Consider the following 18,768-nt stretch of genomic DNA (forward strand, 5'->3'; position numbering starts at 1 on the left):
GGAACTATGTATCTATCTGTATCTATTTATCGAACTATGTACCTATCCATAAAACTATGTATCTATCTATCTATCGAAACTATGGGGGTTATTTACGAAAGGCAAATCCACTTTGCACTGCAAGTGCACTTGGAAGTGCAGTCGCTGTAGATCTGAGGGGGACATGAAAGGAAAATTTTAAAAAACTGCATTTTAACTTGCACATGATTGGATGATAAAATCAGCAGAGCTTCCCCTCATTTCAGATCTTCCCCTCAGATTTACAGCGATTGCACTTAGTGCACTTGCAGTGCACTTATAGTGCAACGTGGATTTGCCTTTCGTAAATAATCCCCTATTTATCTATTCACCGAACTATGTATCGATCTGTATCTGTTCATGGAAGAATATACTGTATCTATTCATCGAACTATGTATCTATCTATTCATCAAAATTTATGGGGATTATTTACTAAAGGCAAATCCACTTTGCACTGCAAGTGCACTTGTAAGTGCAGTCGCTGTAGATCGCTGTAGATCTGAGCGGAAGCTCTGCTGATTTTATCATCCAATCATGTGCAAGCTAAAATGCTGTTTTTTAATTTTCCTTGCATGTCCCCCTGGGATCTACAGCGACTCCACTTCCAAGTGCACTTGCAGTGCAAAGTGGATTTGCCCTTGGTAAATAAACCCCTATATCTATCTGTATCTATTCATGGAAGAATATACTGTATCTATGTGTATCTATTCATCGAACTATGTATCTATCTATTCAAACTTTATATCTATCTGTATCTATTCATCAAACTTTATATCTATCGCTATCTATTCCTAAAATTATGTATATATTCATCAAACTATGTCAGTATCTACCTGTTGAACTACAGTAAAACCTTGGATTGCGAGCATAATTCGTTCCAGAAACATGCTTGTAATCCAAAGCACTTGTATATCAAAGCAAATTTCCCCATAAGAAATAATGGAAACTCAAATGATTCGTTCCACAACCATTTATTCATAAGTCCTTCAGTTTATAGTACATATAAAAAAAATTATAGCAATGTGATAGGTTGTGTAACCATAAAATGTCCATCCACAAATGGAAGCCTCCACAAGGGGATTAGAAGCAAAATGCAGCAGGAGCCACAGAGTATAAAAGAGAAGAGAGGCGCCTCTAAGTGTAGCAATATGTTGCTAAATGTTGTACCGTCATTATATTTGTAACCATATTACTACACTTAGAGGTGCCTCTCATCTCTTTTATACTCAGTTGTGACGTGACGCTACTTGTATATCAAGACATCGCTTGTATATCAAGTCAAAATTCATTTTAAAAAATTGGCTTGTCTTGCAAAACGCTCTCAAACCAAGCTACTCTCAAAGCAAGGTTTTACTGTATCTACCTATCAAACTATGTATTTATCTGTATCTATCGAACTATGTATCTGTATATCGAACTATGTATCTATTTATCGAACTATGTATCTATCCATCCAACTATCTATTCATCAAACTATATGTATCTATTCATAAAACTATGTATCTATCTTTTAAACTATGTATTTATCTGTATCTATTCATGGAAGAATATAGTGTATCTACCTGTATTTATTCATCAAACTATGTATCTATCTCTATGTATTCATCAAACTATACATCTATCTAACTATGTTCATATCTGTATCTTTTCATCAAACTATGTATCTACCTATTGAACTATGCATCTATCTGTATCTAATCATCTATGTATCTATTCCATAGCTACCCATCCATAAAAGTGTGCTGAGAGCAGAATCGGCCCCTGTTCTTCTTGTGTCCATTACACGGCCAACACATTACAGAATGATAAGATTTACAACAACCATGATACTTCTAACTGCTCAGAGACAATTCTCCACATACCAACATACTGTCACTACCACCATAAATATGTCTCTACCGTCACTGTGTGTATAATATTTTGAACTTTTATTAAATTTTAATATTTTTAGGAAAAAAAAAGCACCAATTGGCAAGAAAACAAAAAAGTAAAAAAATTCACAGCAGGCGATCGTAGTACGCAATTAACTCATAATGGAATACACTTCACACAAACAGAATCTTTTCTTCGTTTCTATTGCCAAAAGAGAAGAGGATGCTCAGAAACAGAGGAGCAAGGATAGTGAGGCAAGTAAATAGAAGTGGACTCATTATCATAGGGCCTACATTCAGACAAAAAACAACAAACAAAGAAACAAAAATTAAACAAAACAAAAAAAAATGAAAAAAAAAAATAATAAACAAACAAAAAAGGAAAAATCTAAACAAAATGACAAAAAAAAAATGTGATAAAAAAATAAAAAGGAGGACAAACAAACAAATAAAACACAATTAAAAACAAAAACAACAAGAAAAAAAACAGTAAACTTGATGGACTGCTTGGGTATTTTGTGCCTCTTCTCTGTAATTCATTAAAGCCAGCCTGTATGAGACACATTTCTGCATTCCCTCAGATATTATTCATCAGGATTTCTCTCGCCAGACCGGAAGCTTTCTTAATACACACACACAGGCAGAGAAGAATATATAAAAAAAAAAAAAAAAATCAATGTAAGGTATATGAAGATGAGTATATATAGCGGCTGATGGATGGTTTGTCTGTAATCTCCCAGCAGGCAGACGCTCTCTTTATACAATCATTTATATCAGCAGCAGGTGAGAACAGCCAGACGTGTCCCTCGTACAATATTATATATATATATATATATATATATATATATATATATATATATATATATATATATATATATATATATATATATAGCAAGGCAGGTGATACGTTACAATGTATATATTAGGTTATATGTAAGACATAAAGGCAGCCTTCTCCAAGGGAGAAACCTTGTTTTCACCCAAAAAAAAACAAAAAAACAAAAAAAAAGTATTACCAAGATTACCAATTATTTAAGTTACAACATAATATAAAATTCACTGAGTGCTGCCATTTTGAATAGTCCTATGCAGAATCCAGGGGCACTGCGTCGTCCTGAGTTTCTGGCTACATGCAAGGTCCTGACAGACACAAAAAGCTACAAAACAATTACATTTTCCACTGCTGAGCACTCAGCAATGAACATAAAATGTAGATTGTTACATTGTTTCACTGTATCCAGCAGGTTTACCATAAAATATTCAGGGTCCATTCACAGCAGAAGGAATAGGTTAATGTGCTATGATAAGTCTTTCAGTGGCGTGACTTTTTTTTACTTCTTTTCTCCTCCATGTGAGGATGAACGCCGACTTTCGTACAGTGCAATGGCGATAAGAGGGTAAAGCAACGACAGACCAGTAGCTCGCTAACCCCATGTAGAATTCATTGACCTCTCCATCAACACCTGCTACAGAAGCACTTTTCATAGAAGGAGGCTGAGCAGAGGACGTCTTTTTTGACATATCGCTCAATACTTGTGATAAGTGAAAGAATTCTCTGAATGGGATTTACTAAAACTTAGAATCAGACAAAGTCGTCTCTGCTTGGCAGCAGCTGGCCTGATAAAAGCAATCTAATTAAAGTCAGAGGAACAATCACAAGCGGAGCGTGGTACAATCCACAGACATGAGGCTGGGAGTCATACGTTGTATGAGCCTCAGGAATACAAAAAGGTGAAAAAATATATATATATAATAATAATAATATTATTATTATATATAAAAAACATGAAGAATGGCAGTGCAAACCCAACGGGTGCAGGAAGGAGCAGAGAGTGCCACAATCCCACCACACCATACCATGTATATATCACACACAGCACATTGTAATGTGTATAGAACGCACACCATACAATATATATCATCAACAGCACACCATACCATGTATATATCACACCATACAATGTATAGAACGCACACCATGCAATGTATAGAACACACACCATACAATGTATAGAACACAAATCATACAATGTATAGAACACACACCATACAATGTATAGAACACACACCATACAATATATATCATCAACAGCACACCATACCATGTTTATATATCACACCATACCATGTATATATATCACACCATACAATGTATAGAATGCACACACAGCACACGATGCAATGTATATCATACATGCACAGCATACGAAAATGTATATCATACGTACTACAAAACACACAAAAGATAATACATTACATCAGCACAGAAGAGACTCTACAGAGAGAGAGCAACAGCACCGGACACCAGATACAACCCACAGATTACACAGGATTCCAGCAATGGTATACAGTACATAATATACTATGCGAAGAATATAACAGCTACTCAGCTGTGGTATATGATATATTATGCCCAGTATATAACAGGTACCCAGCCGTGAGATATATAGATATATATACACATTTATATATAATATAATATAATTATAATGTGTCCAGTATATAACAGATATCCAACTGTGGTACGGTATATACAATATAATTTGTCCAGCATATAACAGGTGTCCATCTATTTATATATTATCACCAGTATAGAACAATTACCCAACTGTGGTATATAGAACATATTACGTCCAGTATTTAATAGATGCCCGGCTGTGCTATATACAATATAATGTACACTGTATATAACAGGCAACCCGTTGTGATATATACTGTATAAAATATTGTGGCCAGTAACATACCCATCTGTGGTATATATATATATTACACACACACTCACATACTGTATAATATATTGTGCCCACCCACCCAGTATAACAGGTGTACAGCTTTGGTATATATAATATATTGTGCCCATCTATATTATACATACAATATATTTGTGGTATATAGAATATAGTATGGCCAGTATTTAACAGGTGCCCAAATGTGGTATATAATTTACAAGGTGCCCAGTTGTGGCATATAGAACACAGTATATAACAAGTGGTGCCCAGTTGTGGTACATATAATGTATTATGACCAGTACATAACAGGTGTCCAGCTGTGGTGTATATATCAGGTGCCCAGTTTTGATATACATTAGTATTCCAAGTGTTTAACCGGTACCAAACTGAGGTATATATATATATATATATATATATATATATATATATATATATATATATATATATATATATATATATTTTTTTTTTTTTTTTTTTATGTGGCCAGTGTATACCAGGTTCTGACTGCTGTGGTATATATATATATATATATATATATATATATATATATATATATATATATATATATATATATATATATATATATATATATATATATATATATATATATATATATATATAGTGTGCCAACACACACACATAATATAACATGCCCAGCATAGCAGGTGTACAGATGTGGCAAGCATAGTGTTCCTAGTCCAGTATACAACAGGTGCTTATCTGAGGTATATATAATATGACATCATGTCATGTGCCCATAATAATAGTCATTTGTGGTATATACTGTATAATGTAGTGTGCCCAGTATATAGCAGGTGCCTAGGGGAGGTTTATAGAATATGTGGCCAATGTATGCCAGGTGCTCACTTATGGTGTACATAACACAGTGTGCCAAGCTGTGGTATATTTGATATATAATGTGCACAGCTGTGATATTTATAATCTATTGTGCCCAGCTTTGCTATATATATATATATATATATATATAGATAGATAGATAGATAGATAGATAGATAGATAGATAGATAGATAGATAGATAGATAGATAGAGAGTATATATCAGGTGCCCAGCTTTGCTATATATGGGATATATTATGACCAGTATATATCAGGTGCCCAGCTTTGCTATATATGGAATATATTATGACCAATATATACCAGGTGCCCAGCTTTGCTATATATGGGATATATTATGACCAATATATAACAGGTGCCCAGCTGCTGTATATATAACATATTGGCCTCACCTGTCATTATTGCTGTAAGTGAGGCACGAGGCACTGGAGTTGGGCTGTAGATATCATCTCATCTACATACATAGTAAGATAGTCACCAATCCTTGGCTGGCACAGTTTCGTTGAAGCTGCACTCGGTGAGGTACGAGGCACTGACTTGCTGTTGTTGCATATAAAGTTGTCCATTATATGCAGTAAGGCTCAAGGCACTGTCCTAGGGAAGCTTTGTATATACATTTCTACATTACATCTATTGAGGCACAAGGTGCTGACCTGTTGTTGGTGCAGAATATAAAGTTGCACTGAATGAAGTGCTAGGCACTGACCCGGCACTGATGCAGGATATAAAGATGCACATTGACCGCAGTGAGGTATGAGGCACTTACCAAGCAAGGCTGCAGTAAGTAAAATGAAATGTTGCACTCAGTGGGGCACGAGGCACTGATCTGAGCAAGAATGCATTACAAAAAAAGTTGCACATTTACCCAAGTACAGTATAATGGACTAACCTGATATTGGTGCAGTAGAAGTAAAGTCACACATTACATGAGGCACTGATTCAGTATATGAAGGTGTGCTGAGTGAGGTGTGAGGTACTGATCTTAAAGATGCAGATTGCACTGACCTAGGAAGGCTGATAATATAAAGTTGGCCATTGCACTGACTGTTGCAGTATATAAAGATGTGTATTGCACTAGGTGAGACAGGAGTTACACATTGCACTGAGTGAGGTATGAGGCACTCATGTAGGATATAAAGTTATGAATGGCACCGAGTCACATACAAAATCTGACCAGAAAGTTGCACCTTGCATTCAGTGAGGCATTAATCATAAAAATGCACTGAGAGAGGCATGGGATGCACCGGTCATAAAAATGCACCCTGCACTGACAGAGGCATGGAGGGCACCGGTCATAAAAATGCACCCTGCACTGACAGAGGCATGGGGGGCACCAGTCATAAAAATGCACCCTGCACTGACCAAAGCATGGGGGGGCACCAGTCATAAAAATGCACCCTGCACTGACAGAGGCATGGAGGGCACCGGTCATAAAAATGCACCCTGCACTGACAGAGGCATGGGGGGCACCAGTCATAAAAATGCACCCTGCACTGACCGAGGCATGGGGGGGGCACCAGTCATAAAAATGCACCCTGCACTGACCGAGGCATGGGGGGCACCAGTCATAAAAATGCACCCTGCACTGACAGAGGCATGGAGGGCACCGGTCATAAAAATGCACCCTGCACTGACAGAGGCATGGGGGGCACCAGTCATAAAAATGCACCCTGCACTGACAGAGGCATGGAGGGCACCGGTCATAAAAATGCACCCTGCACTGACAGAGGCATGGGGGGCACCAGTCATAAAAATGCACCCTGCACTGACAGAGGCATGGGGGGGCACCAGTCATAAAAATGTACCCTGCACTGACCGAGGCATGGGGGGGCACCAGTCATAAAAATGCACCCTGCACTGACAGAGGCATGGGGGGCACCAGTCATAAAAATGCACCCTGCACTGACAGAGGCATGGGGGGCACCGGTCATAAAAATGCACCCTGCACTGACAGAGGCATGGAGGGCACCGGTCATAAAAATGCACCCTGCACTGACAGAGGCATGGGGGGCACCGGTCATAAAAATGCACCCTGCACTGACAGAGGCATGGGGGGGCACCAGTCATAAAAATGCACCCTGCACTGACAGAGGCATGGGGGGGCACCGGTCATAAAAATGCACCCTGCACTAACAGAGGCATCAGACACGAAGCAGAAAGTTGCACCTTGCACTGAGTGGGTCATTAAACACTCATGCATTATATAGCTATGCATGGCACTTAGTGAGGCATGGTGGCACTGACCCTAAAGTGGCACTGACAGGGGCATGGTGGCACTGACCCTAAAGTGGCACTGACAGGGGCATGGGGGCACTGGCCATAAAGATGCACCCTGCGCTGACAGGGCCAACAGACACCAACCATTATGTTGCACATTGCAGTGAGGGAGGCATGAGGCACTTACCAAAAATGTTGCACTGAGGGGTCACTAACCACAAAATAGCACCTTGCACCGAGCGTGGCATCGGGTACTCATGCAGTATATAGTTATATGCGGCTCTTAGCAAGGCACTGGCCCTTGCACTGGCTAGAGTTGCACCTGGCACCGACAGAGGCATCAGACATGGACTACTATAAAGTTACACTTTGCACTGGGTGAGGCATGAGGCACCAACCATAAAGTAGCATCTTGCACTAACAAAAGCCTGAAGCACTCAACATAAAGTTCCACCTATCACTGAATGAGGCCTAAGGCACGGACCATAAAGTCACACTGACAGAGGCACTGAGGATAGAATTGCAATGAGTAAGGTATGAGGCACTGACCTGGAGCTGCTGCAGTATATAAAGTTATGCATGGCACTGAGAGAGGTATGAGGCACTGACCTGCAGTATATAAAGTTATGCATTGTAATGATATAGGCAGCACTGACAGAGGTATGAGGCACGGTCACTGACCTGGTGTTGGTGAGGTATATAAAGTTAGGTATTGCACTGACATTGCAGTATATAAAGTATTTCATGGCACTGACCTGTAGTATATAAAAAGGTATGAGGCACTGGCGCTGTATATAAAGTTATGCATTGCACTAACATTGGTATGAGGCACTGGGAGAGGTATGGCCTGGTGTTGGTGCAGTATGTAAAGTTATGCATGGCACTGGCAGAGGTATGAGACACTGTCCTAGGTGCTGGCAGAGGTATTAGGCACTGATCTGGTGTTGGTGCAGTATATAAGGTTATGCATGGCACTGCCAGAGGTATGAGGCACTGTCCTAGGTGCTGGCAGAGGTATGAGGCACTGACCTGGAGTTGGTGTACTATATAGAGTATATAGGAGGAGGTATGAGGCACTGACTTGGCATTGGTACAGTATATAAAGTATATAGGAGGAGGTATGAGGCACAGAGAGGTAGGAGGCACTGACTTGGCATTAGTACAGTCGTTGTAGAGTATATAGGAGGACTGGGAGGTATTCAGAACTTACCTGGTGTTAGTACAGTATATATATATATATATATATATATATATATATATATATATATATATATGTATGGAGGAAGGTAGTCACGTACCTAGCGTTAGTACAGTATATAAGAGGTATACAGAGGTAGGGAGGGTGAATTACCTGGCATTAGTACAGTATTTAGAGTATATAGGATATATATATATATATAGACTTGCCTGGCGTTAGCACAGTATATAGAGTATATAGGAGGTATATATATATATATAAATAAATAAAGATAGGTAGGTAGGGTGACTTACCTGGCGTTAGCACAGTATATAGAGTATATAGGACGTATATATAGGTAGGGTGACTTGCCTGGCGTTAGTACAGTATACAGACAAAGTATATAGAAGGTATATATATATATATACACACAGGTAGGTTGGGTGAACTACCTGGCATTAGCACAGTATACAGAAGGTATATATAGGTAGGTAGGGTGACTTGCCTGGCGTTAGTACAGTATACAGAGTATATAGAATGTATATATTCACACAGGTAGGTGGGGTGACTTACCTGGCAGTAGTACAGTATATAGAAGGTATATATACACACAGGTAGGTGGGGTGACTTACCTGGCCTTAGTACAGTATATAGAGTAGTATATAGAAGGTATATATACAGGTAGGTGGGGTGACTTGCCTGGCGTTAGTACAGTATATAGAGTAGTATATAGAAGGTATATATGCAGGTAGGTGGGGGGCATTACCTGGCGTTAGTACAGTATATAGAAGGTATAAATAGGTAGGTCGGTTGACTTACCTGGCGTTAGTACAGTATACAGAGTATATAGAAGGTATATATACACAGGTAGGTGGGTTGACTTACCTGGCGTTAGTACAGTCGTTGTAGAGGGTCTCGAAGTCCCGTCGGGTGATGAGTTTACATCGGTTGACTCCGGGTTGGATGGCGCCCAGCCCCCGCAGAACACGGACTTGCTCCACAGTACACACCGTCGGGGAGATGTCCAGCCGCTTGAGTTTGGTGTAGACGGTGTGCAGTCCGCCCACCAGGTGTTTGAGGAAGAGATCGAAGACCTGCGGGAGGCAGATCAGCTCCTGACCCTCCAGGACGAAGGAAGCCACCTTCACCCCGTGCAGCTCCACCATCCGACACTCACTGCTGGGGGCCCCTCCGCCCGGGGCCCCGGGGAAGGATCCGCTGAGCAGGCGCGGGGACAGGGAGCCCGGAGTGGACGGATCCGCAGACACCTCCATCCTCCCGACACTGACACTCCGACCGAGTGTGTGAGCCCGACACAGGAGCCCGCACAGCTGACACCCCACCCGGCCAATCACAGCCCACCCCGGGGGCCGAGGCCGCCTCTGATTGGAGGAAGGGGGGCGGGGACAAGGCTCTGTCATTCTACGAGGACCACAGGGACACCATGTGTTCAGCTCCGCACACATACACCGCCCAGGAGGGCCCCGGGAAACTAGGGGTTAACTCTGTCCTCCAACCGGATACATTCATCACACCGGAGATAATAATAAGATACAATGTATCAGAGGATGGAGGGATCGCAGAGAGAACCCAGCACATCAGGGGTTAAATGACAGAGTTCTCCATCCAGCACATCAGGGGTTAAATGTGAAAATTCTTCATCCAGCACATCAGGGGTTAAATGTGAAAATTCTTCATCCAGCACATCAGGCGTTAAATGAGAGAAATCTCCATCCAGCACATCAGGGGTTAAATGAGAGAAATCTCCATCCAGCACATCAGGGGTTAAATGACAGGATTCTTCATCCAGCACATCAGGGGTTAAATGAGAGAAATCTCCATCCAGCACATCAGAGGTTAAATGATAGCATTCTTCATCCAGTACCTCAGGGGTTAAATGACAGAATTCTCCATCCAGAACATCAGGGGTTAAATGATAGCATTCTTCATATAGCACATCAGAGGTTAAATAATAGCATTCTTCATCCAGCACATCAGGGGTTAAATCTCAAAATTCTCCATCCAGCACATCAGGGGTTAAATGTCAGAATTCTTCATCCAGCACATCAGGGGTTAATTGTCAGAATTCTTCATCCAGCACATCAGGGGTTAAATGTCAGAACTTTCCAACCAGCACATCAGGGGTTAAATGTCAGAATTCCCCATCTAGCACATCGAGGGGTTAAATGACAGATGTCTTCATCCAGCACATCAGGGGTTAAAGGAAATAATTTTTCATCCAGCACATAAGGGGTTAAATGACAAAATTCTCCATCCAGCACATCAGGGGTTAAATGTCAGAATTCTCCATCCAGCACATCAGGGGTTAAATGTCAAACTTCTTAATCCAGCACATCAGGGGTTAAATGTTAGAATTCTTCATCCAGCACATCAGGGGTTAAAAGACAGCATTCTCCATCCAGCACATTGGGGGTTAAATTACAGATTTCTTCATCCAGCACATCAGGGGTTAAATGAAAGCATTCTCCATCCAGCACATCAGGGGTTAAATCTCAGAATTCTTCATCCAGCACATCAGGGGTTAAATCTCAGAATTCTTCATCCAGCACATCAGGGGTTAAATGTCAAAATTCTTCATCCAGCACACCAGAGGTTAAATCTCAGAATTCTTCATCCAGCACATCAGGTGTTTAATGTAAAAATACTTCAACCAGCACATCAGGGGTTAAATGACAGAATTCTTCATCCAGCACATCAGGGGTTAAATGTCAAAATTCTTCATCCAGCACACCAGGGGTTAAATCTCAGAATTCTTCATCCAGCACATCAGGGGTTAAATGTAAAAATACTTCAACCAGCACATCAGGGGTTAAATGACAGAATTCTTCCAGCACATCAGGGGTTAAATATCAGAATTCTTCATCCAGCATATCAGGGATTAAATGACAGAATTCTTCATCCAGCACATCAGGGGTTAAATGTCAGAATTCTTCATCTAGCACATCAGGGGTTAAATGATAGCATTCTTCATCCAGCACATCAGGGGTTAAATGTCAAAATTCTTCATCCAGCACATCAGGGGTTAAACGTCAGAATTCTTCATCCAGCACATCAGGGGTCAAATCTCAGAAATCTTCATCCAGCCCATCAGGGGTGAAATGATAGCATTCTTCATCCAGCACATCAGGGGTTAAATGATAGCATTCTTCATCCAGCACATCGGGGGTTAAATGACAGAATTTTCCATCCAGCACATCAGGGGTTAAATGTAAGAATTCTCCATCCAGCACATCAGGGGTTAGATGATAGCATTCTTCATCCAGCACATCAGGGGTTAAATGTCAAAATTCTTCATCCAGCACATCAGGGGTTAATCATCACTCCATCCAGCACATCATGGGTTAAATGTCAGAATTCTTCATCCAGCACATCAGGGGTTAAATGTCAGAACTCTTCATCCAGCACATCAGGGGTTAAATGATAGCATTCTTCATCCATCACATTAGGGGTTAACAGAATTCTTCATCCAGCACATCAGGGGTTAAATGTCAAAATTATTCATCCAGCACATCAGGGGTTAAACGTCAGAATTCTTCATCCAGCATATCAGGAGTTAAATGTCAGAATTCTTCATCCAGCACATCAGGGGTCAAATCTCAGAATTCTTCATCCAGCCCATCAGGGGTGAAATGATAGCATTCTTCATCCAGCACATCAGGGGTTAAATGATAGCATTCTTCATCCAGCACATCGGGGGTTAAATGACAGAATTTTCCATCCAGCACATCAGGGGTTAAATGTAAGAATTCTCCATCCAGCACATCAGGGGTTAGATGATAGCATTCTTCATCCAGCACATCAGGGGTTAAACAATAGCATTCTTCATCCAGCACATCAGGGGTTAAATGATAGCAGTCTTCATCCAGCGCCTCAGGGGTTAAATGTCAAAAATCTTTATCCAGCACATCAGGGGTTAAATGTCAAAATTATTCAACCAGTACATCAGGGGTTAAATGACAGCATTCTCCATCTGGCATATCAGGGGTTAAATCTCAGAATTCTTCATCCAGCACATCAATGGGTTAATAATAGCTTTCTTCATCCAGCACATCAGGGGTTAAATGTCAGAATTCTTCATCCAGCACATCAGGGGTTAAATGTCAGAATTCTTCATCCAGCACATCAGGGGTTAAATGTCAGAATTCTTCATCCAGCACATCAGGGGTTAAATGATAGCATTCTTCATCCAGCACATCAGGGGTTAAATGTCAAAATTCTTCTCCAGCACATCAGGGGTTAATCGTCAGAATTCTCCATCCAGCACATCAGGGGTTAAATGTCAGAATTCTTCATGCAGCACATCAGGGGTTAAACATCAGAATTTTTCATCCAGTACATCAGGGGTTAAATGTCAGAATTTTTCATCCAGCACATCAGGGGTTAAATGATTGAATTCTCCATCAAGCACATCAGGGGATAAATGTAAAAATTCTCCATCCAGCACATCAGGGGTTAAATGACAGAATTTTCCATCCAGCACATCAGGGGTTAAATGATAGCATTCTTCATCCAGCACATCAGGGGTTAAATGTCGAAATTCTCCATCCAGCACATCAGGGTTAAATGATAGCATTCTTCATCCAGCACATCAGGGGTTAAATGTCAAAAATTATTCAACCAGCACATAAGGGGTTAAACATCAGAATTTTTCATCCAGCACATCAGGGGTTAAATGTCAAAATTCTTCATCCAGCACATCAGGGGTTAAACGTCAGAATTCTCCATCCAGCACATTGGGGGTTAAATGCCAGAATTCTTCATCCAGCACATCAGGGGTTAAACGTCAGAATTCTTCATCCAGCACATCAGGGGTTAAATGTCAGAATTCTTCATCCAGCACATCAGGGGTTAAATGATAGCATTCTTCATCCAGCACATCGGGGGTTAAATGTCAGAATTCTCCATCCAGCACATTAGGGGTTAAATGATTGAATTCTCCATCAAGCACATCAGGGGCTAAATGTAAAAATTCTCCATCCAGCACATCAGGGGTTAAATGACAGAATTTTCCATCCAGCACATCAGGGGTTAAATGATAGCATTCTTCATCCAGCACATCAGGGGTTAAATGTCGAAATTCTCCATCCAGCACATCAGGGTTAAATGATAGCATTCTTCATCCAGCACATCAGGGGTTAAATGTCAAAAATGATTCAACCAGCACATCAGGGGTTAAATGACAGCTTTCTTCATCCAGCACATCAGGGGTTAAATGATAGCATTCTTCCTCCAGCACATCGGGGGTTAAATGTCAGAATTCTCCATCCAGCACATCAGGGGTTAAATGATTGCATTCTCCATCAAGCACATCAGGGGTTAAATGTAAAAATTCTCCATCCAGCACATCAGGGGTTAAATGACAGAATTTTCCATCCAGCACATCAGGGCTTAAATGATAGCATTCTTCATCCAGCACATCAGGGGTTAAATATCGAAATTCTCCATCCAGCACATCAGGGTTAAATGATAGCATTCTTCATCCAGCACATCAGGGGTTAAATGTCAAAAATGATTCAACCAGCACATCAGGGGTTAAATGACAGCATTCTTCATCCAGCACACCAGGGGTTAAATGTCAGAATTCTTCATCCAGCACATCAGGGGTTAAATGTCAGGATTCTTCATCCAGCACATCGGAGGTTTAATGTCAGAATTCTTCATCCAGCACATCAGGGGTTAAATGTCAGAATTCTTCATCCAGCACATCAACACATCAGGGGTTAAATGTCAAAATTCTTCATCCAGCACATCAGTGGTTAAATAATAGCATTCTTCATCCAGCACATCAGGGGTTAAATGTCAGATTTCTTCATCCAGCACATCAGGGGTTAAATCTCAGAATTCTTCATCCAGCACATCAGGGGTTAAATGACAGAAATCTCCATCCAGCACAGGGGTTAAATCTCAGAATTCTTCATCCAGCACATCAGGGGTTAAATGACAGAATTCTCCATAGCGCACGGGGTTAAATGTCAGAATTCTTCATCCAGCACATCAGGGGTTAAATGTCAGAATTCTCCATCCAGCACATCAGGAGTTAAATGACAGAATTCTTCATCCAGCACATCAGGGGTTACATGTCAGAATTCTCCATCCAGCACATCAGGGGTTAAATGTCAGAATTCTTCATCCAGTACATCAGGGGTTAAATGATAGCATTCTTCATCCAGCACATCGGGGGTTAAATGTCAGAATTCTCCATCCAGCACATCAGGGGTTAAATGATTGAATTCTCCATCAAGCACATCAGGGGTTAAATGTAAAAATTCTCCATCCGGCACATCAGGGGTTAAATGACAGAATTTTCCATCCAGCACATCTGGGGTTAAATGATAGCATTCTTCATCCAGCACATCAGGGGTTAAATGTCAAAAATGATTCAACCAGCACATCAGGGGTTAAATGACAGCATTCTTCATCCAGCACATCAGGGGTTAAATGATAGAATTCTTCCTCCAGCACATCGGGGGTTAAATGTCAGAATTCTCTATCCAGCACATCAGGGGTTAAATGATTGAATTCTCCATCAAGCACATCAGGGGTTAAATGTAAAAATTCTCCATCCAGCACATGGTTAAATGACAGAATTTTCCATCCAGCACATCAGGGGTTAAACGATAGCATTCTTCATCCAGCACATCAGGGGTTAAATGTCGAAATTCTCCATCCAGCACATCAGGGTTAAATGATAGCATTCTTCATCCAGCACATCAGGGGTTAAATGTCAAAATGATTCAACCAGCACATCAGGGGTTAAATGTCAGAATTCTTCATCCAGCACATCAGGGGTTAAATGTCAGGATTCTTCATCCAGCACATCGGGGGTTTAATGTCAGAATTCTTCATCCAGCACATCAGGGGTTAAATGTCAGGATTCTTCATCCAGCACATCGGGGGTTTAATGTTAGAATTCTTCATCCAGCACATCAGGGGTTAAATCTCAGAATTCTTCATCCAGCACATCAGGGGTTAAATGACAGAATTCTCCATAGCGCACGGGGGTTAAATGTCAGAATTCTTCATCCAGCACACCAGGGGTTAAATGTCAGAATTCTCCATCCAGCACATCAGGGGTTAAATGACAGAATTCTTCATCCATCACATCAGGGGTTAAATGACAGAATTCTTCATCCAGCACATCAGGGGTTAAATGTCAAAATTCTTCATCCAGCACATCAGGGGTTAAATGACCGAATTTTTCATCCAGCACATCAGGGGTTAAATTTCAAAATTGTTCATGCAGCACATCCGGAGTTTATCCTGCCCTCCAATTGCAAATAAAATCCAGTAAATAAAATTCATCAGACTGGTCATAGGAGAATACAGTGTATTGGAGGATGAATGAATCACACAGAGCATCCAGCACAGCAAGGGTTAAATAACAGACCTCTTCATACAGAGAACTAAAAGTATCCAGCACATCAGGGGTTAATTCTGCCCTCCAACCAAATACATCCTTTGGGCTGTAGATAATAATTGGGTAATACAATGTACAGAGGATGAAGAAATCAAAGAGAGCACCCAGCACAGCAAGGGTTAAATAACTAAACTCTAAGTCCAGCAGATCAGGGGTTAATCCTGTCCTCCAAACAGATGCGTTATTCAGACTGGAAATTATAATAAAATACAATGTATCAGAGGATGGAGGAATCACAGGGAGCATCCAGCAAAGCAAAGATTAAACAACAGACCTATTCATTTTGAGAGCAAAAATTAACCAGCAGATCAGGGGTTAATCCTGTCCTCTAACCGGATATATCCATCAGACTGGAAATAATAATAATAATAAGACACAATGTATCAGAGAAGGTGGGGATCACAAAGAGCATGCAGCGCAGCAAGGGTTAAATAACAGAACTCTTCACCTGGAGAACAAAAAGTTTCCAGCACATCAGGGGTTAATCCTGTCCTCCAATCAGATACATCCACCAGGCTGAAAATTATAATAAGGTACAATGTATCAGAGGATGGAGGGGGGTCACAGGGGGTACCCAGCACATCAAGGGTTAATCTGGAGAACAAAAAGTATCCAGTACATCAGGGGTTAATCTTGTCCTCCAACCAGATACATCCATCAGACTGGAAATACAATCCAGTACAATGTATGAAGGGGAGGCGGGGATCACAGAGAGCATCCAGCACATCAAGGGTTAAGTAACAGAACTCTTCATCTGAAGAACAAAATGTATCCAGCACATCAGGGGTTAAACCTGTCTTCCAACTGGATACGTCAATCAGATATGGAAATAATAACAAGATCTAAAGTATCAGTGGAATGGAGGGGGTCACAGGGAGTATCCTGCACAGCAAGGGTTAAATAACAGAACCCTTCATCTTGAGAACACAAAGTATCCAGCACATCAGGGGTTAACTCTGCCCTCCATCCGGATACATTCATCAGACTACAAATAATAATAAGAAAATAAAGTGTATCGGGGGATGGAGGAATCACAGAGAGCATCCTGCACAGCAAGGGTTAAATAACAGAAATCTTCACCCGGAGAACAAAACGTATCCAGCACATCAGGGGTTAATCCCATCCTCCAACTGGATTCATTCCTCACACTAGAAATAATAATAAGACACAATGTATCAGAAGAGATGGGGATCACAGAGAGCTCACAGCACAGCAAGGGTTAAATAACAGAACTCTTCATCTGAAGGACAAAAGCATCCAGCACATTAGGGGTTAATCCTGCCCCCCCAACCAGATAACATCTATCAAGCTGAAAATGATAATAAGATACAATGTATCAGAGGATGGAGGGGGTCACCGGGAGTATCCCGCACAGCAAAGGGTTAATGCTTGTCCTCCAACCGGATACATCCATCAGTCTGGAAATAAACTCCGATACAATGTAGCAGAAGCGGCGGGGATCGCAGCGAGAGCATCCAGCACAGCAAGGGTTAAATAACAGAACTCTTCATCTGAAGGGGGGAAACAAAAAGTATACAGCACATCAGGGGTTAATACAGCCCTTAAACCGGATACATCCATCAGACTGCAAACATTAATCAGATACAATGTGTCAGAGGATGGAGGAATCACATGAAGCATCCAGCACAGCAAAGGGTTAAATAACAGACCTATTGTTCTGGAGAACGCAAAAGTATACAGCACAACAGGGGTTAATCCTGTCCTCTAACCAGATACATTCACCAGGCTGCGAATAATAATAATAGGATACAATGTATCAGAGGGTGGAAAGATTACAGAGAGCACCCAGCATACTAAGGGTTAAATAACAGCCCTATTCACATGGAGAATAGAAAACTACCCAGCGCATCAGGAGTTAATCTTGTCCTCCAACCAGATATATCCATCAAACTAGAAATAAAAATCAAATACAATGTATTTGAGGAGGTGTTGGGAGGGATCACAGGGAGCATCCTGCACAGCAAAGGGTTAAATAACAGACCTATTCTTCTGGAGACCACAAAAGTATACAGCACACCAGGGGTTAACCCCGTCCTCAGGAGATCAACCAGGTACATTCATCAGACTGGCAATGATAAAAAGATACAAGTTCTCCTAGGATGCAGGGAATCACTTATGGCCTGTACACACGGTCCGAATATCCTATGACAGATCATATGACTTTTTTTTGCTTAACCACTTCAGCCCCGGAAGATTTTACCCCCTTCCTGACCAGAGCACTTTTTGCGATTCGGTACTGCGTCGCTTTAACTGACAATTGCGCGGTCGTGCGACGTTGCACCCAAACAAAATTGATGTCATTTTTTTCCCCACAAATTGAGCTTTCTTTTGGTGGTATTTGATCACCTCTGCGGTTTTTGTTTTTTGCGCTATAAACAAAAGAAAAGCGGCAATTTTGAAAAAAAAAGCAATATTTTTTTAACTTTTTGCTGTAATAAATA

At 41.0% G+C, this 18,768-nt stretch overlaps 1 protein-coding gene across 6 annotated transcripts in view; it reads right to left on the bottom strand.

The window, feature by feature from the left end:
• Nucleotides 1–10,204, bottom strand: part of DACH2 (dachshund family transcription factor 2) — a 653,893-nt gene extending 643,689 nt beyond the window's left edge. For 2 of the 6 annotated variants that reach the window (XM_073598117.1, XM_073598115.1), the window contains exon 1: nt 9,754–10,203. In XM_073598117.1, coding sequence (XP_073454218.1) covers nt 9,754–10,142 — 389 coding nt within the window. In that variant the 5' untranslated portion in view covers nt 10,143–10,203. Of the gene's footprint in view, nt 1–9,753 lie in introns of all 6 variants that reach the window. The other 4 variants (XM_073598120.1, XM_073598118.1, XM_073598116.1 and 1 more) reach the window with 3 other exon arrangements.
• Between the last annotated feature and the right edge of the window lie 8,564 nt (nt 10,205–18,768).

Source organism: Aquarana catesbeiana, linkage group LG09 (assembly GCF_042186555.1).
Source record: "Aquarana catesbeiana isolate 2022-GZ linkage group LG09, ASM4218655v1, whole genome shotgun sequence".
Lineage (NCBI taxonomy): Eukaryota > Metazoa > Chordata > Amphibia > Anura > Ranidae > Aquarana > Aquarana catesbeiana.